The sequence below is a fragment of the Amyelois transitella genome, chromosome 9, assembly GCF_032362555.1.
Source record: "Amyelois transitella isolate CPQ chromosome 9, ilAmyTran1.1, whole genome shotgun sequence".
Classification (NCBI taxonomy): domain Eukaryota; kingdom Metazoa; phylum Arthropoda; class Insecta; order Lepidoptera; family Pyralidae; genus Amyelois; species Amyelois transitella.
The window spans coordinates 6,244,257-6,266,910 of NC_083512.1; the positions used below are offsets into that span (position 1 = coordinate 6,244,257).

Genomic DNA, 22,654 nt, shown 5'->3' on the forward strand with positions numbered 1-22,654 from the left:
CTAAGGGAACGGCTTGGAATTCTTCTTTTCGGCGATGGGCTAGCAACCTGCCATTATTTTAATTTCAATTCTACCATTAAGCCAAACCGCTGAACGTGGCCTATCGGTCTTTCAAGACTGTTGGCTTTATCTTGTCTACCCTGCAAGGGATATAGACGTGATTATACGATTGTATATATGTATGGTCCGTATCTTTATGGGACGCCTAGCGATATATCAGAAAAATATAAATTTGTTTTTGAAATCTACCTTATTTCAAAGGATTAAGGATACCCTTATTTTTGTATTTGATTCTATTCCAACTAAACAACCAATAATTTTTAATGCGAAAGTAAATTTATTACGAGTAGTTTGGTTGGCGTCTCTTTACCTACGTATTAAGTTTTCAACCAATCTTCTTGAAAATTTGCGAATATGTAATTATGATTCTGGCGGAGGATATAGGGTACTCATCCCGATAAAAACTTAAGATCCCGTTGGATTTGAGAAAAACCTGTATTCCTTAGTAGGTGGCGCTAAAAATGCACGGGCGAAGATGCGGGTAAAAGCTATCTACTGATAAATAAATTATAGGTAGGTTTAATATAGACTTACAAGTAGGTATGATTGTTTTTTCGTCCGAAAGTAATATTATAACAACTTCTATAATATTGATAAGTAACAATGTACCTATTTTAAAATGACATAATGATATTCCAAATTCTTTAGTTTTCTATTTCTATGCTATCTCTATTCTTCTTCGTTACCTTAATAATCGAATTGGCTTGACGATTTTAAAGTAACTCTTATCATTTAACTTAGTACTTATTGTCAATCTACTACTTTAGGGTTTGTGTAACTACTCATCATTTTCCACGAAGCAATCGGTGACAAACGTTTGTTACATCTAGAATATACCAAAAAATTATTGAATGTTCTCGTATTCTGAATTTAATTTATTATCCTTAATAACCAGTGTCGACTTATGTATGTGTATAGACTCACAATACGCACACGAAATTAAACAGGGATGCCAATATAAATTTTAGTTATTTAAGTCACAAGATGAATGATTTTGGACAGTAAGAAATAAAGAAAAATTGTTTAATTGGTACATACATTAAAAACAAATTATAAAGACTATTAAATAAAATTATTTATAAAATATGCACTAAAATTGTCAAAAATAATTTCTTCAAGGGTAAGTACGCACAAATTCGAGGATAAATATGTAATTGTGTATACTTCAATAGACAAATTAATTAACCATAACTTACTTAATACCAGCCCCAATGTCGTTACGATATGACCCATAACAAATATTTCCCTTGACTGCAACAAGAGCATTACATTAACGCATTTAAAGGTCGTCTTTTGTTAGGCATCGATACCTTTTTATAACAAAACAAAAACTTCTAAGGCTTACACTGAGGGTTCAATGGAACGTGATTATATTTCATAAGAACAAGTAAAACCCGTCAAGTAACTGCTTGCCTTTCATAACCATGAATCCTGTGATATGCAAGTGAGTTATGGTTTCTTTGTAAGCTTACTGAACGTAGAACAAGTTCGTTATCTTTCTCATCAAAGCGTATATCACGTTGTAATTTCATCTGTTGATTTCAAAGCTAGTCTACAAGAACATTTTTAATGATACTCCATGCTATAAAATTACTTATTTGGAAAAGTATTTATGGTCTGCGGAAGTGCCTATTCTTCTTAGAAATGTGTATGTCCATCCTATCGTAATAAAATTGTATCACCCTTTAAGGGTGGTAATGGTAACATTAACAATCACAAAATTATGGGACTTCCCCATAATTTAATATTAGTTAATTACGGGCGGTAGATATATTACATTTATTTATGTAAAATAATTACTATGAAATAATAAGTTACCTTCTAAAATCAAAAGGAATATTCCTAGAAAACGGTTTACGCTAGTATATTACATAAGAGTTAGAAAATTTTATATCGTGATTGAACTAAGTATCTAAGTAAATTTGAAGTTAGCGATCAATTTAGCACAGGTAATTTTAATTCATCCCAAATAAAGCAAACGTCGTCAAAAGCATTACTTCTTACTTCACGGGATCTTTATTTTTGAATCTGATCGATTACAAAATTTAATTTTTAAATTTTTGTTCATTTCTATTTCTCTAAGATCGGAAATACAATACCACAAACCACTACCACACTATTATAGTATGTAGGTTTTTTTTCTCTATTTAATCGCATAGATTTTTAGTTTATCTTTGGCCCTGAGATTGTTAATGTTTAAAACTATACAATTTTATAACCGTTGTTAGAGCTAGTCCATCGCCTAAAAGAAGAATCCTTAGTATTTAGCCCTTCCCTTAATTGCCCGCTTGTCGTTACGGGAAGAGAAGCAGCTGGCACACACTATGTTTACTATTCTTCGCTGCCAGACCAGCCTGCACCAGATGAATGTGCATTTACCTAATAGTCACCTTAAACGACATCCGAGAAAGCGATGGATTGGTCCTATTGTTAAGTGCCACACGGCAAACCACAGCTTTTTACTAATTTAAATTTTAACGACTTAATGACGTTTTTATTTTAAACTTTAAGTAAATTTTAAGGCACATTTATAAGAACTTATAACCCTTGGAACACTCAAGTTTAAATAGTTCTGTAGGTAGTTTAAGTTCCTTCTCAACGGGTAATAAATAGGATGAAGGCGCGAGATGAGACTTGTTAATATGTTAACCATACCCTTCTTAGATAAGATAATTTCTCATCTAGTGAAGTCCCATACATCTCATGTAAAAATAAATCTACATTTTAAGATCGTGAATGAATCGGTTATTAACGTAAGATTTAAACTAATATGATAGTTTTTCGATAAGGGTAGAAAATATTGAACAAATTTCAAAAATTATTTAGTTCCACTTAGATACAGGTGACCCTTTTTAATAAAGTTATAAAAAATAAATAAATTTCATTTATTTTGGACAAGAGTCCATAATGTCGAACATCTAACAAGAGTCGGGTCCTAGGGCGTACTTAGTACATAACTATTGTTATACTTATAATAAAGAGAAAATATATGTTTGTAATGGATAAACTCAACAACTTCCGATCTGATTTTGATGAAATTTGGTACACAGATAGAATAGACCTTTAGGAATTCCCACGGAAGCAAAGCCCCGCGAAAACGCCAATTAGGTACCTATAAAATTAAAATGTACATACCTTGAAATAATGCCAGGGCAAAAAATGATACAATTAATATTCGCATTATGATTGTAGAGACCAGACTAATTAGATGTTATATTTTTTTTCGATGCTCAGATTTAGACTTTAAATAAGAAAATCACCGGCCGTCAAACATCTTCTAATAAAATTTCCTTAATAATCAATATTTGTCACATAAATTTTGAGTCATATTTCCTTGATTATTTGGTTAGTCAGTCAGTCAATAAAGTATTGATAAGGAGTCGCGAGGTGTTCTCATAAGGGCGCGGTGGCGCGACACTGCCCGGCAGTGGTTGGCGGCCAACTGTGCGCTTCCACCACTTTTACCTGCTTATAAAATGCCCTGTGTGACACGGAAAGGACGTTAGCTGTTTGCGGCACATAGTTTTCCGAGAATATACTGAAGCCTCCTGACCGACAAGACATTAATTACCCTTAACGTTGTTAGAGACTTGGGTTTCAAATCTAGTCTGACCTCTGTCCTGTTCAATTCTGCTGCCTCATCTTTGAAAAATTCCTATAAAAATCAATGTTTATGATAGGTTGTATACTTTATAGCCAGCTGATAAAATACTAAAAGTTGGTGATAGGGCTAAAAAGGCTTCTTGAATATGGCGAAGGTTGGAATGGAAGAACAAAAGTTGGCCTAAGTTTGACATGATATTTTTTTTTATTTCTATATTTCTGCTTTCGAGAATATAAGCTGCCAATAAGAACCAACCCATGTCTTCGACCCCTTATGAGAAACACACAAAGAGGGAAAAATGAAAATCTATTAGAGCCCGAGCATATTTATTGTCCATCTGCGGCCTAGCTCAGACTCTATCTATTACATAGCTCCAGAAAAAATTGATTTGTGTTCTGCTCGTTATTACAACAAATTTTAAATCTTCAATTCGAGTGCGTGAAGGCACACAAGAATACGCTGACTAGACGTCTACGCCTTATCGCAATAGCTAAGTATCATGTTACCGACTCTTTAAGTTCGTTACAATATACTCGTATCATTTGCTTTACATTCGTAATATTAATATAAGTACTTGTACATTGAACTAATATGTCATTTTACAAAATATTAACTCTGATAGCTTAAACATAAGTGAACTTAGTGTATTTTTACACTAATTACTCAATTAATTATATCATTTACTCCTAGTGAAAAATAAAAGTACATTTCAGTATGATTTATACCTAGATACAAACTATAGTTAATTAAGTAGTACCACTGACATTATTAATTATTGGATCAAATCTGAACAACAATCCTAACAAGAATACAATAATAAATTTAATTGCGTACCTACTCACTCTATGCTAATCATAAAACACATGATAATATCGATTAGAAAAAAATTGTACTGAAATTAAATATTAACACTGACACTGACACGACTGTAATGTGCTTCCTTGTGGAGAAATAGTTGGAGGTGATGTACCAGTGGTCTGCATCAGCGAAACGTTAGGGTCGCTACACTGATGGTGCTAATAACCATCAGTTGCTACAACAAATTCTCCAGTAGGTACTTATCAATTCTAAACTTATATTATTCCGAATTAGATTGCGAATTCTATATGCATATATCTGCCATTGTTATTTCGGCAGAGTTCATTTTTACACTATTGAAAATAAATTTAGCTGGTGATAACCTAACGAGTAAAATGTATAGAAATCGGAGTAATATATATGGCTAAATCTTTCATTTGTTTTTAAAATATTGAGCACGTTTAGAATAATATTAAATGTACCTAAAAAAATTCTATTCCGCTAAATCCTTGTGAATTAATGAGGGGTTAGTTTCCCCTGGGTAAGACAGAGTCGCCTCGTGTCAAAACCTGACTCAGTCAGTCCAAGTTCATGATTAAAGGACACCACCAGGCTCGCTCTCCAAAGGATGTATCTAACGCCAAAAGAAAAGAACTCGCATGCAATCATGACAATAGCTCATTTTGACCTTAGGTAAAAACTAATGGTAGGTACCTAATTTAGGTAAACCCTCTACAATTTTTGTCTTTAAAATACAGCCCCTAGCCTCCTGGTCTATTTTGTATCCAATAGCAAAGGCACCAGAAGGCTAGAAAAATAATCAATAAACCCCAAACAAATAGCAACAAAAATGGGTTAACAGTTTTTGAGAAGCGAGTTAACACTGGTTTCAATAACACAAGCTTTATTCGCGATATTGTAACAACTGATTAGTTGGAATATAGAATAATTTAGGTAGGGATCGGAAATTCTGAATATATTCCAGTATCGGAAGAAATAAGACTAAGGAGTTTAATTCAAACACATTTTTATTGGACTTCACACATTTATTGTATTTTTGTCTAATAAAAATACTATATCAATATAACTATATAAGAGAATATCTACAGCAATTGACAGTCTTGCTGGTTGTACACATTCGCCAGAGCACAACTAAATCTCCACTTTAGTGCACTTCGTAAAAGGGTTTTTCACTAAAAGAACTATTTAAATCTTAATTTACAGCCCTAACGTAACAATTTTCTTTTTCATAATAAAAACTACAATTTCCAAAAAATAAAAAAAACTATTGAATGGATTTTAATTCATGTATTGCACAGCAGAAACTAATCTATGAAACTTAATTTTAGATTACTTCATACATCGAAGCATCGAATGTCTGTTTAAATGGATCAATTCAAATTTCTGTTTTTTTTTTTTAATTATTTGTTTTGGTAAATATGTTTCAGGAGATTTTGTATATACTATATAGAAAGAGAAGTGTTATAATATTTTGAATAGATATTAGATTCATATCCAACTATTAGGTACATTTTTGTGCAATGTTTCGTAATATATATTCAAATAAACCTTTTTTCTATGTTTTATGTCAAGAAGTGCATTCGTCACATTGCTTTACGGTACTCACAATGAAAATGAAGTGATAAAAATACATTTCAATTATCCGAGAATGGATATGAACTAAGTAGTTGAAAATACCTTGTCATACTAATTGGAAAATAAACAAGACTACTTAAATATTAAGTTTTAATTTATGTACAGAATGTGACTAAAAGTAATTAGCTAAATAATAAAATAGGTATTTCGATTGTTTTTTAGTTAGTTAATCTTTTAATTACGAACTGAAATAAAAATTATTATAAGTAGGCGACACTCCTTCTGGTAGTTTATCAGTGAAAGTCTTTATATCTTTGTTTGAATTTATCGGTTGATCATAGCCTTCATCATTTTGTATTCTTTTTTACAACTATAATGATTTCTGAAATAGTGAGGATTGTCATATTTTTTGATAGTGGACCAAAATAAGCATTACACGAAAGTCAACGTCTGAACTCTGGAGAGTTGCGAGACAATACAATAAAACACTTTCTCTGACGGAGAATTGCTCAGATAGTTCGTGCATAACCGAGCAATAAAAATAAAGTCACTACATAAAAATAATCTGTGGACTTCTCTGAATTCTATAATTTTTCTTACAACTCTAAAATGTGAAACAATCTACAGTTCTACACACAGCATACATAGTATGTACAATCGTAACTATATACACAATCATAACATGGCAAAGATATTGAACGAGCACTTTGCCTCGCCGTGTCTGAGAACACGCATAAGCATTTCACCCTTTATTATTACAATAAAAATATATTTTTCCGTCAGTAGGTACTCGATGATTGTCGACATTAAAGCATTTATAAGGCAAATTCTAATGCATGTTCACTACTGTGGCAGAGCTGGCAGAAATTGGTAACTAACAAGTTTTATTGTCCAAATAGGTAGCTGATCAACATGCACCAATCGTGCTTTGTTGGATGTTCCAACTAATATTTTACTTACGCACATTCGTCTACTAGACGTATTTCTTAGATTTCTACAATTTTACATAAATTACAACAAGCTCTCTACACGTGTGTCGTTTAAATAAAAATTGCCTGAATTTCATTTACAAATATTGAGGTGAATGATTCTAATTGAAAATATTTGATTTTTTTCTATAAATTGGGGACATATTTATTCAAGCTAGTACACATATTGATTATTGTGCGTCATAATTTACAATGTTGGAAATGTACTTAACCGCAATGATGAGAAAATGGCTCGTTGAATTTGGTTGATATGTTGGACGTCGTTGAGCGACATGATGCAAAAACTGTGTGAAGCCCGAGCACATCTTTAAACACGCAATGTATGGAAAATATTTTATGCCGCAACTACTGCTGCTAACTATACACCATGTCACAAAAATATTTAATTTATACACAGTTTGTATATTTATATAATCATAAATATATTTATTTGTACATTACACGTGTGATTTTTTAAACTATTTACAAATAAACACAACACTTTGTCCATCACCTCCGTTTACAAGTATCTGAACCTCTAAACTATCTGAATGAAAAGGTGATCAGGGCTGTAAAACCTAAAATTAAACTAATATTAATTATTATCGCTACACAAATGTAAATATATTACAAACGTTTTCTTATAAACTCATTGAGTTACAATAAAACAGGCTCAGATTTCAGACGATTCATTGTCGTCTTGTTGACCATCATCAGACGAAGCTTCGTTTGCACGGGAATAGATGAATTTTGTGAAAGTTTTATGTTAAAGGTAAAGACAAATCTGGTATCTGGGAGAAACCTGTTATTTTACATCAATATAAAAATTTAGTTTCAAATCAAATCTATAATACCGCAATATCAGTCGGACACAACTGACACAAAATCTGGTATTCAAAGATACCAATTTTCACAAACACCCCCCAAGATTTATTCCCAATTTTAACTTGTACAGGGGTTAAATTTCAACAATGAGTTTTAACGCTTCATTATTCTGTATACAAAATAAAAATATTGAAAAATGCTTCAATGCTAAATATTTTTAGAACATGAACACAGCTAAATCCATTAATTTTGAACAATGCAATTCATAAAAAGAAGTGTTAAAAAATCCGTAATGCTCATTTAATCCCGTGCATGCGTAGTGATAAGTTCTATAAAATAACTTCATTGTATTATTGAGGTACGATTTTTATTAAGTTATTTGATATGGTTCGTCTAATATAAGTCAACCGGGATTATTATCTCATATAATAATTATAGATATGCCTGAGCACTGTGAAGTTATTATTAATTCTTAGTTTATCTGTAACATTATAATTATTATGTACATAAACCCTACAACATACCCGCTGTTGCATTATTGCAATCAAAAATTCTATTTGCAAAAGTTTCATTTGTCTTCAAGAAACTACAAATTGTACCTATTTTGTCATAAAGAATCTATCTAGCCATTTGGTATACAAATACTGCCCTGAAAAATAAATTTGCAATATTTAAGAAGTACAAGTTAATATATTACAACAAAATATGGATGTACAACAACTGTATTCTTACGATGTTAATTGCATGCAGACACGATATGTTTTTAACAGCTAGGATAAAATACTTTAACGAAGCTTTTTGGATATCAATGATAGGGTCGAAACGGACTCTACTCATTTGTTATAGTTAAAAGAAAATAAATACGGAAATAAGGCCTTTAAGGACCAAATACAAATACTCAAAACGCATGTTAAGAACAACAAAGTGGGTATTCCACTTGAATAAATTAAGTCGTCCTAAATGATTCAGTAACTAATTCAAACATATCTGAATTAGTTAGCTAAGTTAATCATTCAGCTACATACTTTAAATCAAGTGAAATACACGCTTTAGAACTACATTGACAACCACGTCAGAAGTGTATGACTGACAAGAAACGAATATCGCTTTTGTTGACCGTCCAGTCTTGAATATTAGGCACGGCCTTCCTATATTTAGTTTTATATGAAATTGAACACTTTTTCTCATACCATAGTAATTCGGTAAAAGTATAAGTTCGCACAAAATGACTGCTACGACTGGGGACGCGATCATTGCTTATGAAAATGCGACTAAAAACAGCTACACAAAGTAGTTTGCTGTCCACAAATTTGAACATAACACTTTTTGTTAATGGGTCTATACAAATCTATTTTTATTATTTACAAAATTAAACAGCCCAGACTAAGCTTAGCTTATGTCGTGAGTCCGACAGACGCAAACGTCAGGTTTGTCTTTCCTTAGTACATACATAAAGATCATTTAGCTAGATTTAACAGTCAAAGTTGAATGAAACATTGTTAGTCCTTCCCCTAAAACCACAGTCGCGGGATTTTACAGAGCAAAAGAAAGGTGACTAAAAGAGGAATAATGTCCCCGATGCCGTTTGAAACATATATGGTTTTTGACATTGATAAAATCGAAGATTGGGTTTTAGTAATTTAAAATTGTGCATAAATGTATAGAAATAAAATGGTGCCGGCCACATCCTAAGCCTATTTATATAGGGAACTGGGTGGCTAAAATCTTGAAAATAACTTTTGCCATTTTGATATTAAGGCTTTTCTAAACTTATAACGATATTCTCTCGACTCATTTAGTCTTTACGCGATATAATTGTCGAATAGACTTTTTGAAACTGGAAAGGTCGTACTGACTTGCTATGGTGAAATTACTGTCAATTCGCAGCAAATTCATTTGCTAATAAAATTCGAAAACATGCAGATTCCCATTGCACATAGTGTACAATAACTATATGCCTACACTGTCTTAAGTATTTTTGAAAGAGGCATGTTCATACAAATATTATACTGTAAGAAAATGAGCAAGAACTATGTAACATACATTACAGCATTCTATATTGGTCGAAAAGTATATTCAGTTTCTGATGGATGCATGCCATAAAGGCGATATAATTACATAGTACCTATTTTTAAAATTAGAACATGTTTTTTCAGCCTGCTCAGTGATGGTTACATATCAGGTGTAAACAGGTTGAGAAAATAGTCTTAATGAGAATGAGCCTTTAACCGAAAAATACGAGGTTTTCTATGGCTTTCCTGCTACAAGGAACACAAATCAACAGGTGGTAAGTTTGGCTTACAAAAGTCATCTCCGATACGAAGTTTATGTGGCTCTGTAACATGCAACACAGATGAGCAGGTACTTATTATTTTTCCATGGCCAACCTGCAGAGGTGTAACTCATAATAAAGGTTGGTAAGATTATGACCTACTTTCCCTGACATACAGGGTGTAATGAAAAACTGCACAAGTGAACCAGCCCATGAAATCAAGATAAATGGACTGAAATTAAAAAAAATGAACTCCCATACAAAATGGTTCAGATAATCAACATAGTTGTATCAGAAATCCTTTTTTAATTTCACACCATGATTCTTGAGAAAAGTTGTTCGATGCCATGGACAGATGCAGAGCAGATTTATGCTCCTTTTTCGTTACACCTGTATATTATGATCAGAGTTATCTTTAAATTTCTGTGGCCTACCTGCCACGCGCAACACATAAACCGGTATTAAGATTATCAAAGCTGTCATCGCGTTCCCTACGGAGTAGCACGCGCCAATGAATGCGTCGCTCGCAGGCGTCGCGATTACCCGCGTCGTTTTCAAAGCTTGCGCGGGCGCGTGAGGCGGCGCTTCTTGCGCTCGGGCGTGGCGGCGCCGGGCTCGGCGGAGGCGCGGCGGCGCGCGGCGGGCGCGGGCGGCGTGTCGGCGGCCGCCTCGGGCTTGGCGTCGCTGCGGCCCTCCACCGGCGTCTCCGCCGCCACGGCCGCCCCCACGGCCGGCCCGGCGCTGGCGGCGGCCGCGTCGCCGGACCACTCCGCCGGTCCGGCCTCGGAGCTCGATCCTAGCCACTGGAATAAAATTATGACCATGTTATCATGATCATTATCCGTGCGGGCCCGGTGGCAGCACCTGTGCACCAAACGTCTGACCTTCGCCTTCTTTCTATTACTTTGGTTAACCTTAAAGTTAGAGAGGTGATAATATTTTAATAACACGTCAACGATCATGAAAGAGTCCCCTCTGGAAAGGATCAAGGGTTCCGACTGTGATCCTAGAGTGCATCAGTCAGTTTACACGAGGCAACTGCTTTCTGCCTAGCCAGTCCAGTCTGCTAAACAAGCTTGGAGTAAAATACAAGGACATTCGTGAAAAATAGCCTTTAACTTGAGTGATCCAAAATGTAAGCTTAATATTAACAAAGATAAAACAAAAATACAAATCCTTATTAATGGTAATTAACACATTATAACAGCTACCAGCTTACCGTGCTGTGGTGACCCTCATATCATAAAGTAGGATAGCTTCCCTATTTGTGACCAAACATGATAGAAATACATAGCTACTACTTTACCTGTGCTAAAGACGACGACGGCGACATACGTAACGAGGCGCCGCATTCCGCGCACAGAGGCGGCACGGCGGGCGAACGAGACCGCCAGTACTGCAACTCCGTCTTGCATTTGTTTAGCTCCTGCAATACAAAACCAATACTGAAACAGCACGCATGTAGTTCTCATGTTGTTAGCACATCAAAATCATGAGAAAATATGTAAATGACGCCTAACAATATTTGTTTAGCTTGATTGTCAACAAGCTAGCATGTTTTTTATACAAAACTCTTAAATACCAGTAGTTGAGACGTTGGAGATCTCTGACTTTAATGAGCCACCAGATTATGTTATAGATATTTCAGACATGAATGTAAATCAATGAACTGTGTTTTACTACCGGCTTTTCTAGCTAGCCCCAGGAGAAGATTCCTTTTATGCTTATTCCTTATCTATCAGATTAACAATTTTAAAGCGTAAAATCCAAGACCTAGGTTAAAAAGGGAAAAGACAATTTTTATTATGATCTGAGATTGGGAATTAAATCATATTTAACCATTTTAGAGCAATTATCTCTAGTAATCAACAAGTTTTGAATATGAAACACACCTGAAGAAGAGTTTGAAACTTTCGGCTGGTCTCCTCGTTCTTCTTATCATAGTCATCAAGGCGATTTGCATATTCTAAAGTTTGCTTTTGCTGTTCAGCAATCTGTTTCTGCTGCTCAGCAATTTGCTTCTGCTGCAGCGCGGTTTTGCGCTTGCAACTGCGCAAATCGCTACGTAATGCTGATAACTGATCATTGTACCTAAAAAGGAAAACATCTTATTTTTGCAAATGATAAAAAGGATGTAAATTATATCACAAGTGTTTTAACCACATGTTTGCATACTACCATGTGAGATAGCATGATCCATGTTCTATTATTGTAACCATAAGCAGCCAGACTCTGTATGTTTCCTACGGAGAATGCAACTAGGAAAAAACAATTGATGATGATGAGATGAATAATAAGACAGGTTGGTGAACATTTAAGAAATAGCATGTATGTATGTACATGCAACAATACTAAAATACAGCACGTTCCTATTAAATAAATATTTTAATGTACAACTGTTGCTGTGCTTAACTTTTCATGTTTAATGTAGATGAATTTGTAAATAAAATAAAGTCTTACTTCTTCATCCCTTGTTTGATACGATGTATCCTTTTCCTAAGCACCATATTACTCTGCGGCGGCGGAGGGGAAGGCGGCAGGCTTTCTTCCATATACATGTTAAGGGAGGACACGCGACGATCGCACGAAGAACTCCCCCCTTGTTGTTGAGAAGAAGACTCAAAACCGCTCGGCGGAGGAGAGTCTAGGCACATGTACGATTTACTGCTCTCACCCGCTAAAACGTGAGGTAACAGAATCAATCTTTGTGTTTTATGGCAGTGCAATAGTGGCAAATATGTACTAGCTGTACCCGCGACTTCGTCCGCGTGGAATAGTTATTATATATGATAATATTTTTGGGCATCATTTTTGCTAACAGCCTCCTCAGCTTTATATTTGATTACAATAAAATCGGTTCTAGTGAGTTAATCTTAAAAGATAGACATATACTGATGTGGACATTTTTTTAGATTATTTCAAGAAGAATAATTCTTTCATACATATATTTTTGGTATCTTGAACCGTTTTCGCAGCGCGCGCAACGGAAGCCCTCAAGGATGAAAAATTTTCCCCGTTTTTTTTCACATTTTCCATTATTTCTTCACTTCTAATAGTTGCAGCGTGATGTTTTATAGCCTACACCCTTCCTCGATAAATGGTCTATTTAACACAAAAATAATTTTTCAATTCGAACAAGAAGTTCCTGAGATTAGCGCGTTCAAACAAACAAACTTCTCAGCTTAATAATATTGGTATAGATAAGATCGAATTTTTGCGTTAATACAAAGAAACATAATTTCTTAAATTGATCTAGTGCAGGATGTGTAAATTGTATTTATTATCCTCTTTAGGCTTGTTTAAATCTATGTGCTATAAATCTTACCCAACATCTGACCAATCTGATTATTTTCTTACATTACCATTACTTTGTAGTAGAGAACAAAAACTTGAGCTAAGAGAAAACATCCATTAAAAAGTATTTTCAATTAAAATATTTTTATTAACCGAACTAATTTGTGGACTAATTCCCACTGAATAGTGAGTATATAAAATACAGGTGAATTCCTATTTGCTTAACTTATGCAAATCTTGCTTAAACCAACACATGTCTCATGTTTTTTTAAAAAATAATAATAAAGTTTGAAATTAAAACCAGACTACTAAAACACGCTCTAAAAAGCCGTCTATATCCTATACTATTAAACGCGCTCAAATTCGCGTTCGCGGCATAAAAAATTGATTTAGCTGGGTCCCATGTCCAGGAGGAAAATATTTTGCGATCACGTAACGCGATGGCTCAGTTGGCAAGCGATTGATTTTTTGAGTCAAGTGCTTGGGTTCGATCCTTGGCAATGGGGATATTTGAATTTCCTGTTATCATTACATTTTGGTAGGTTGATATGATTTTTCTACTATTTTATGTGTTTTTTTTTTATTTTACTACCTTTTCTGGTTTTTCTGACATCTACATAGGAGACAGTTTTAGTGATTTGTTACTTTTTTGGAGTTATGTGAATTTGTGTTAGGTATACTTATTATGCTGAGCAGACCTAATATAGCAAATGTTTCATTATAACTATCTAAATTATGATATCTAACTAGCTTAGAAGTGATTTTAAAAATTCATCAGGTACTTGCAAGCAAAGCATGATATATCAATAGTGCCGCTAATATGATTGAAAAAAAGAAAGCTCTGTCATTTGATACCCCACAGGACATTATACAGAATTTATTTTTGCTTACTTTAAGTACCCTAGATGGCGCTGTAATCAATTTAACGTGACGTCATGTAGCCTATAACCAGCAGATGACCAAGAGGCTTATAAAAAACCTCACCTTTGAACAGTAACAGATGAACATCCATAACCACATCATACAGGTCAAAGTCGTATAAACCTTCTCTTTTCTTTGCCATAGTTGGGAAAAATTTACTTATAGGATACCTTAATGTTAATCAATTCCCATCAAAACCTTTGAAACAATCTCCATAGAATTTTGTATATGGAGCAGAGTACAAGTATTATGTTGACAGAGCCGCAAGCAAAGAGAGCGAGCGAACCATATAATGATGAACAGAAAATACTAAATCAAATACTCACGAGAAAATGCAGTTGTGATATCAAAGAAATCTGTTCCAAAATATGTTATCTCTGGTAAATTAGGCTCTATGTGTTCCTTGAAATACTCCATGGCCATGGTTGTCAAATCAAATAACTCATCAGTGACTTTATAAGGTCTGGCTAATTTGGTGGTAGTCTTCAAGTATGACAAAATACTATACACCTCATCCAGTATCTGAAATTAATTAACAATTTTATCTATTCATTTAATGAAGATTCTGAAAAGTATTCCAACAGATAATTCTTATATGAATTCAAGTAACATGTGCGATTCTAAGACCATCCTAACAGACCATTGGACAATGTTAACCTACACTATCAACATGACAATGTTAAAGCATGTTAATCCATATTTTACTAGAAAATAAAATGGTTTTCTATCTTGGCCTGTATTTTAATTAACTGTATTGACATGAAACTTCAATGTCTTAACAATTCCAAAGCAGAATGGCATTTTCTGCTACATAATTAAACTTGATTAGTTGGTTACTACTGTGACAAAATTTTCTGGAAAGTTGTTTGTAAAAACTAATTAATAAACATAACAAAAAACATAGTATGACAAAAATAATAATGCACAATGTTGGTCTTAATCCTAAGTGGTTTCAAAGAAAATTTATTGAAGTATATCAATTTTTTCTGACTTACTATCAGCAGCACAGCCATGTTGGTTTAAGATTAAAATCATTATCTTACTCATTATTTAAGTAGAAGTGGTTCAGGTAAAATGTTTCAAAAATCAGTTATAACTCATGAACCCACACCAATAAGCAAACAAATCAACTAAAACAAGTAGGTAAGTAAATGTAAGAAAATAGTTTGTGGGCTACTTATTTACCTCTCCCGGGAAAAAACAGCAGTGTTTCCTTTCAATGTGTTTGCCAAATGTCATTTGCAGTAAGCTTAGCCTCATGTGCAAAGTTTCAATGATGTCTGATTCACAGGCCAAAGGATGACTTCTGCGAGCCGATTCTCGACGAGGCATCTTTGCCTTTATTGACTGGAATCTGTGCAACATCTGATTTTGGAGACGTTGAAATGTTGAATTTAAAATGGTACTGCAGATAGTGTTGAACTGCCGATTGACCTGTTGATAGAAATTTCAGAAATTAACATACCCAAATGAATTCAAGAATAATTTTTAATGTTTACTTATTCTGTGGAAATATAAGATCTCATCACATAATGGATAATTTCATTTCTAGATGGTTAGGTACTTCAAATACAAAATCAGAAAAAAATCACACACAGCAAATTGTTATGTCACTATCAGGATATATTTGTGAAAAAAAGAAAAATCACAAAAGAAATTTAAGTGAATCAACTAATAATAGGCATGAAATATTCCATTCCTTTTGCTAACAACAGCATTATTAACTATAGGTGTTGCAGATCTGACATGCCATTTTAAGTAATTCCATGTGAGGTTGCAAGCATTTTTAAGCTAAATTGATCTAAAAAGAAGTAAAATATTAACCATTCTCATGTGTGACACTGTCTTAAAACCCAAGTAGCTAAAGATCTTATCTATGACTTCAATGGGCAGATCGAGGAAATTAGTAGCCGATTTTGATGCTGGCACTAAAGATGTACACTTTGAGGTGCTGGCGTGCGGCGAAGAGCCTCCAGGGAGTAGTGCGCTTGAATGCCTGGTGACACGCGACACCGCTGCTGGTTCAACGTGAGATGGACCTGCACCATCACTGCTGCCACTACCTCCTACGCTACTCATCTGCCGTGTCGATACCATTTTTCCTCGTACAAATTATAATTCTGAAAGCTAAATTTCAATCACTTCAAGTTGTATCATCGATAAAAATCGGCGTTCAGTAAATTCTATGACAAATTAATGATTATAAATTAACAGCTAATGAAATATTGCTCAAAACTTTTCAGAAATACACAGTGGTATCAAATATTTTTTATTGAAATTATAATAATTTACAACTGTGCACTACCGAGCATATTCTAAAATGGAGGCCATGGATGGCTAGATCAAACCTAATCACTTGATTACAAGATTTACAATATAATATGGCAGTAAATTTAATAGAATTTAAAATAAATAACTCACTCAAGAGTTTATGAACATGTTTTGTGGAATAATTTGAATTTTTATACGAACTAATAAATTAAATGAGACGCAGTAGTTAAAAACGCGCTACGCTTTCACAAAAATGTTTTTTGTTGGGTTTGGTTGGTTTGGTCATGGAGGGAGGGAGTTGGAAACTCAAAACGTAAAGTTGCCAGGAGAATAAAATTAAAGGCTTTATTCACTTTGCAATTTGTCAGACATTACGCGCTTTCGACAGTAATAGAGTATCGTGGGACTCGTCGAAAGAAGTTTAAAGCTTGTTTCCACATAATATGTATTGAAATGATTAACTGAACTTGATATTTTTGGTCGTCCACACGTGCGTTTTTTAAATTATTTTCCTGTTGGCAAAGATTACCTGTTCTTGTTGGTTTATTGTATTACACATTCTTACATAAGTAACACTCGAGGGAGTAAAGTAAACTCAACGGGCCATAAAAACTCGCGAGTAAATACACACATCCGTGTGGTCACCCTGTGGTGTCACCCATTTTCCAAAAATGTTGTTGTCAAAGTCACTGTCAACAGTGACTGCAGTATACGATGATAAGGTATGGTATGGCAGTCAGCAAAGTAAAGCCAGCCCAGCAGTTTATGTTTGGTAATTGATAACAGTTATCTAATACATGCCTATTTTTTAAGTTTCTGTTTAAACAACGCAGAAGCTATTCACATCAAATAACAAAATAAAACGTTCTAAATAATGTATCCGCGCTGTGGTAGTAGTGGTTCTATTCAAAACATTCATCAGACCCCGTCTTCATCAAATCATAATTCTGGTAAGTTTGTAACCTTTGCCCTTCTAATTTATAAATTCGTTAGTACCTGTAAATTTTACAGGTACTAACGAATTTTTTTTAGGTACAAAATTTAACAAATCGCTTAAGCCGAGATCCATTTGGTGACTGTATAGTTTCTCTGCAATGATGTTATAATGTAAACATGATCTTTATTCAATACTAATCCTTTGCAAATATATGTGCCATACTATAAAACCGTGCAGGTATTACCTGGAGTTTGGAAAGTATAATGACAGTCAGTTTTGTAAGAATCATTTAAATTATCTGCTACATGAAATAAAAACTCCCTTTTGCAGAAGACGAAGATGACAGTGGTGACAATAAGGCTTCAGCATTAAGTTTCAAAGAACGACGGAGAGAAGCTCACACACAGGTGAATGTTATTATTTTATATAAATATATTTGCTCATCTGGGCTGCTTCTGTCTGTAAAATAAAGCTTGACTTTTGTGACAGATACCCATGCAGATGCATACATTTTATGGTTTCTTTTTAAAGCCTAGATCAGAGTTAACTTTTCATCCTACCATGGTAATAATTTGTTAGTTACAATGATCATAATCACATTATGATCTTTCATTTATTACATGTACATTTACAGGCGGAACAGAAAAGAAGAGATGCTATTAAAAAGGGCTATGACTCATTACAAGAATTAGTTCCGACTTGCCAACAGACAGATGCTTCAGGATATAAACCAAGTAAAGCAGCTGTAAGTATTCCTTGTTATATATGGTTTTGAAAGTATTGTATGTGCCCTCTGTTATACCTTTGTATAATCTGTAACAGTTTCCCTTATCTTGGCTTTCATTTACAGCTGTTGGTTTTAATGTTCAGGTTTCAAAAAAGACAATGTAGGTGTTATTTTATTTTTTATTTATTTATTAAGGTAGGTACACATACAGACAGATAACAATATTGCATTTTTATCCTTAGGAAATGTATAAATTGTAAAATAAAATGTCCAACTTTAGTTTACACACCATGATCATGTAAAATGAGTCATTAACAGAACAAGAACTCAAACAATTAGACATTAAAACAAGAACAATGAAGTAGCTAAGGAAGTTATCACAAAACAATGGCTTATATGAAATGTTAGGAAAAGGATACAAAAATAAAATAGACTAGGGGAACAATATAATTAAAAAATTTCTGAATTGTTTGATACTTTGGCTTTTTAGATTATTCAATACAAAATTGCTTATATAGTTTTAATTCTTCTTCCTCCTGGCTTTAGGCCCCAGTTGCATCCTCAACACCCTGGAGAGGAGCCTGGGGGGTATGCATTTGACCATGGATCCTAGATTGGGTAATGTTTTAACACGAAGCAACTCCTATCTAACCTCCTCAACCATTGCAAGAGAACCTAATCAGTATCGGATTGATCATGGTTTGTTTGCATTGATTTGTATTCAAACTAATGAACATGGTGAAAATAGTCATTGATACATGGCCGAGGTGGGATTCAAACCTGTACCTTTCTCCGCATCACTCATTTTAACCAAACAACTCATGATTCGGCAACTAATGCTCAATTATTTCATAGTTATACTATTACTTATATTGTATAGAGTATAAAATTTATAAAGTAGATGGCATTAAAGTTAATACTTTTGTACTTTTGCATTATATGATTAATAATGTGGGAAACCCAGTTTTTGACTGCCAGGAAAAAACGAGGTATATTCACGTTAATATCGTTAATTCCCATTGGCATTAATTTTTTATTTGGGGCTAGTCAGTCACATATGAAAACCTTACAATAAATGATGATTTATTTATTTCATTCATATAGTAACGTCTATATCCCTTGGGGGTAGTCAGAGCCAACAGTCTAGAAGATACTGAAAGGCCACGTTCAGCTGTTTGGCTTAATGATAGAATTGAGATTCAAATAGTGGCAGATTGCCCATCGCCTTAAATAAGAATCACAAGTTTACAAGCCTATCCCTTATTCGCCTTTTACGACATCCATGGGAACGAAATAGCGTGGTCCTATTCTTTTTTATATTGGTGTCGGGAACCACACGGCACTGAGAAACATAATGCTTTTTTACACTTCAGGTGCTACAAAAGTCAATTGACTACATACAATACTTGCTGCAACAGCGTCGTCGACAGGAGGAAGAACGGAATGCTCTGCGCAAGGATGTGGTTGCATTACGCATAATGCAAACAAACTATGAACAAATTGTAAAAGCTCAACACTCTGTGCCTGGCCACAACGAACAGAGGCTAACAGATCAGGATAAATTCCAAGTTGTAAGTTATATGGTCAATTACTATATTCACAGTATAAGTGTACTCAGCAGAAATTGGTATAATATGTGACTACATTACTATAACCTGGAATAATAGCATATAGCGTAATTTTCATCCTGAAATTCCCATGGGAGCGAAGTACGTACTATAACATAAACTATATGTTACAGACTGTAACTTAAAATCTCGTTGATAGTTGAATAAAAATATATTTAATTTTCTAGTTTCAGGGTATAATGGACAAACTCTTCGACTCGTTCGAGTCAGTGCCTACAAACAACTTTGCTGAGTTTTCTGGTGGGGTGTTCAACTGGCTGGAGGAGTACTGCAAGCCTCAATCTTTGAGAACGATGGTACACGATGTCTTGCGTGAACAAAATTTTACTCCCTGATTATTTTGTTTTACTTGCTTGATTTTAGTTACTTTGTACACAGTTTGATGCCAAGGGACGTATATATTCATATATAGTTGGAGTTAAAATATGTAGTGTGATCTATGATTCTTAGAAAAAAGTGATCGGGGGGGGGGGTCAAAATAAAAATATGTCTATAATGTATAAATAAAAGTTTGTTCGCAAATCGAATTAAACACTAAAAACTGTGTGCATAATAAACAAGCAAGATATCCTTAGTTTTCAATCACCTGTTAATTTTTTTATTTTATATGTAAAGTAAAAGACATTTCTATAATGTAAACAAGCTTTTACCAAAAAGAAAAATATATAAACTTATATGTTTATTTCAACAACAGACTTATTTTCGACGTTACACGTTCTGTACATTATACAGAGATAATGTATTATATATAATAACAATGTTGTAAATAATTTTGATATCTGTACATAAAATACATTTAATTTTCGATATGAAAATATATAGTTCCGTCTACTTTTGACATGCACCTTGTTCTAAGGAAAAGAATGTGTAAAGAATAATTTACAATAATTTCTTATACAAATTTTAATATTACGAGTTTACAAATGTTTACATTAATTCGTGACAATATTAGTGCCTTTATACATAGTTTGCCTTGTCAAATAAAATATTGATATTGTTTTCAAAGACTTGTTTAATTTTATCACCAATGTTGTTGTAGTTAATCCGAATGGCGAAACGTATTAGCAATTGAGTCTTCTGCTCAATTGCTAATACGTTTCGCCATTCTGTGGGAGTTTGATAGCCTGTGCGGACAATTTTTAGCAATTTTGTACGAGTTTCGGGAATGCGTGTCCAATTCCTTTTATGACAAAATATAGTCGCTTTTTCCCTCGTTATGGGCTACATATATTTCTATCCTTTATTTCAAGCTAGGAATTTTATAATAGTGTTTGATATATGAGCTTATGCGAAGGCTTGTGCAAACTATTTTTTTTCGTATATCTACAGTAAAAGTATTTATTACATGATTTTTATTTAGATACAATTTTATAACATATTAGTATAACCTAATATATAATTAAATAGATATAATAGAATAGATAATTGAGATTCAAACAGTGGCAGATTGTCAGGGCTTAACGCCCGTGGCCTACAAGAAAAATCTCAAGTTTATAACCCTATCGCTAGGCAACTAGCCTATTTCGATCCATAGGAAAGCCCATTCATAGAAAGTGGTTCAATTCTTAAAGTGCCGGAAACCACACGGCACGCGGAGTTAATTTAAATCGAATCATATTAAAATAAAAAAGGCTGTTTTAGATTACATTTCTTTACTAAATAATTTTACATCGGTTGGCTTACACAAATTATATACATCACACACGTTCGCTCTCAGTCGGCTGAGACAGTAGCGTGACGTCACCCATAGGATAGCTCTCTGTCCTTCTCGCACACGCCGCATGCTTGGTCCGTTCCCTCGGGGTTCCGCAGCAGAGCCGCCTGAGCACGCAAGCATAGCACATGAGCAAAGACAGCATGAGAAGAAGACCAACCACCACGGTCACTACGAGAAGTATCCGCAGCTCGCCATTGGACTCCACAGCCGTAGAGTTTCGACCCATTCTCAGCATTCAGAGGCGCTTCACCTGTAACAAGGCATTTCAATTTGTGATAGTCATTCTTTCTTCCGGTCAAGGTTCACCTTATCTTAAAAAAGGTTGTGGAATGTTAAGTGTAGGTATATATTTCTATCCATAAGTAAAAAGTGGCTACCTGCTAATCGAAGAAATATTACTCGCACTTCGCTCAAACATGCATATAATCACGTCTTTATCCCTTCCGGGGTAGACAGAGCCAACAGTCTTCAAAAGACTGATAGGCCACATTCAGCTGTTTTGCTTAATGATAGAATTGAGATTCAAATAGTGACAGATTGCTAGCCCATCGTCTAAAGAAGAATCCCAAGTTTATAAACCTTTCCTTTAGTCGCCTTTTACGACATCCATGGGAAGGAGATGGAGTGATCCTATTCTTTTTTTATTGGTGTCGAGAACCACACGGCACTTCGCTCATGATGACTGACAAGCGTAAAAATAGACTCGTACTTGGTAATTATCATACAATCAGGATTATTCTTAACCAGCTTTAACTCGCTGTTAGCCTGCGAATTAAGCGCCGCCTACACCAGCTAATTTAGCGCCACCTTCATAAGAATACGGGTTAGTAGTACTAGTAGTAGGTAGTTTTGTCGGGATGACGTCCTAAAACGGGAGTACCTACTCTATGTCTTTCTCCAGCCCCCTTATCATTTATACGCAATGACGGATTACTTCCAGCAATACAGGTAGTATTGCTACTTGGAAATATACACTTAAAAGTATCAATAGAAAGGTATAAAATGTCAACCATACGTTAGAAACATTTAACTTTTC

General features: G+C 34.3%; 3 protein-coding genes across 4 annotated transcripts in view; 1 reads left to right on the forward strand and 2 right to left on the reverse strand.

The window, feature by feature from the left end:
• LOC106134613 (carbonic anhydrase 7) overlaps positions 1-3,491 on the reverse strand; it is a gene marked incomplete at its 3' end in the record, with an annotated part of 24,904 nt that extends 21,413 nt beyond the window's left edge. The window contains exon 1 of the mRNA XM_060945920.1: positions 3,196-3,491. Within this exon, the coding sequence (XP_060801903.1) occupies positions 3,196-3,241 (46 nt within the window). The remainder of the gene's footprint in view (positions 1-3,195) is intronic.
• A 7,049-nt stretch (positions 3,492-10,540) lies between these two features.
• Positions 10,541-16,907, reverse strand: LOC106134612 (F-box only protein 28). Of its 2 annotated transcripts, none has more exons than XM_060945717.1 (8): positions 16,760-16,907; positions 16,163-16,465; positions 15,524-15,772; positions 14,665-14,860; positions 12,584-12,800; positions 12,016-12,214; positions 11,430-11,549; positions 10,541-10,926 (listed from the first exon to the last, which is right to left on the reverse strand). In XM_060945717.1, the coding sequence occupies exons 2-8, from the start codon at positions 16,433-16,435 to the stop codon at positions 10,678-10,680; spliced, it is 1,503 nt and encodes a 500-aa protein (XP_060801700.1). In that variant the 5' UTR covers positions 16,436-16,465; positions 16,760-16,907; the 3' UTR covers positions 10,541-10,677. The 2 variants fall into 2 exon arrangements, with proteins under 2 accessions (XP_060801700.1, XP_060801701.1); XM_060945718.1 differs by having other exon boundaries at positions 16,163-16,458; positions 16,760-16,891.
• A 415-nt stretch (positions 16,908-17,322) lies between these two features.
• Positions 17,323-20,906, forward strand: LOC106134643 (max-like protein X). The gene is made up of 5 exons (XM_013334737.2): positions 17,323-17,559; positions 17,877-17,953; positions 18,181-18,291; positions 19,647-19,844; positions 20,069-20,906. Exons 1-5 carry the CDS (start codon positions 17,484-17,486, stop codon positions 20,234-20,236), a joined length of 630 nt encoding a protein of 209 aa, XP_013190191.1. The 5' UTR covers positions 17,323-17,483; the 3' UTR covers positions 20,237-20,906.
• The last annotated feature ends 1,748 nt before the right edge of the window (positions 20,907-22,654 follow it).

Excerpts from the sequence above, each read along its gene's own strand:
- LOC106134612 (XM_060945717.1), bottom strand. The coding sequence starts at position 16,435 with ATGGTATCGACACGGCAGATGAGTAGCGTAGGAGGTAGTGGCAGCAGT. Across the intron at positions 15,773-16,162 it reads CAGTGTCACACATGAGAATG|GTCAATCGGCAGTTCAACAC; the intron begins GTTAATATTTTA and ends TTCTATCAACAG. Across the intron at positions 10,927-11,429 it reads CGTCGTCGTCTTTAGCACAG|TGGCTAGGATCGAGCTCCGA; the intron begins GTAAAGTAGTAG and ends ATTTTATTCCAG.
- LOC106134643 (XM_013334737.2), top strand. The coding sequence starts at position 17,484 with ATGTATCCGCGCTGTGGTAGTAGTGGTTCTATTCAAAACATTCATCAG. Across the intron at positions 18,292-19,646 it reads ATAAACCAAGTAAAGCAGCT|GTGCTACAAAAGTCAATTGA; the intron begins GTAAGTATTCCT and ends TTTACACTTCAG. Across the intron at positions 19,845-20,068 it reads ATCAGGATAAATTCCAAGTT|TTTCAGGGTATAATGGACAA; the intron begins GTAAGTTATATG and ends TTAATTTTCTAG.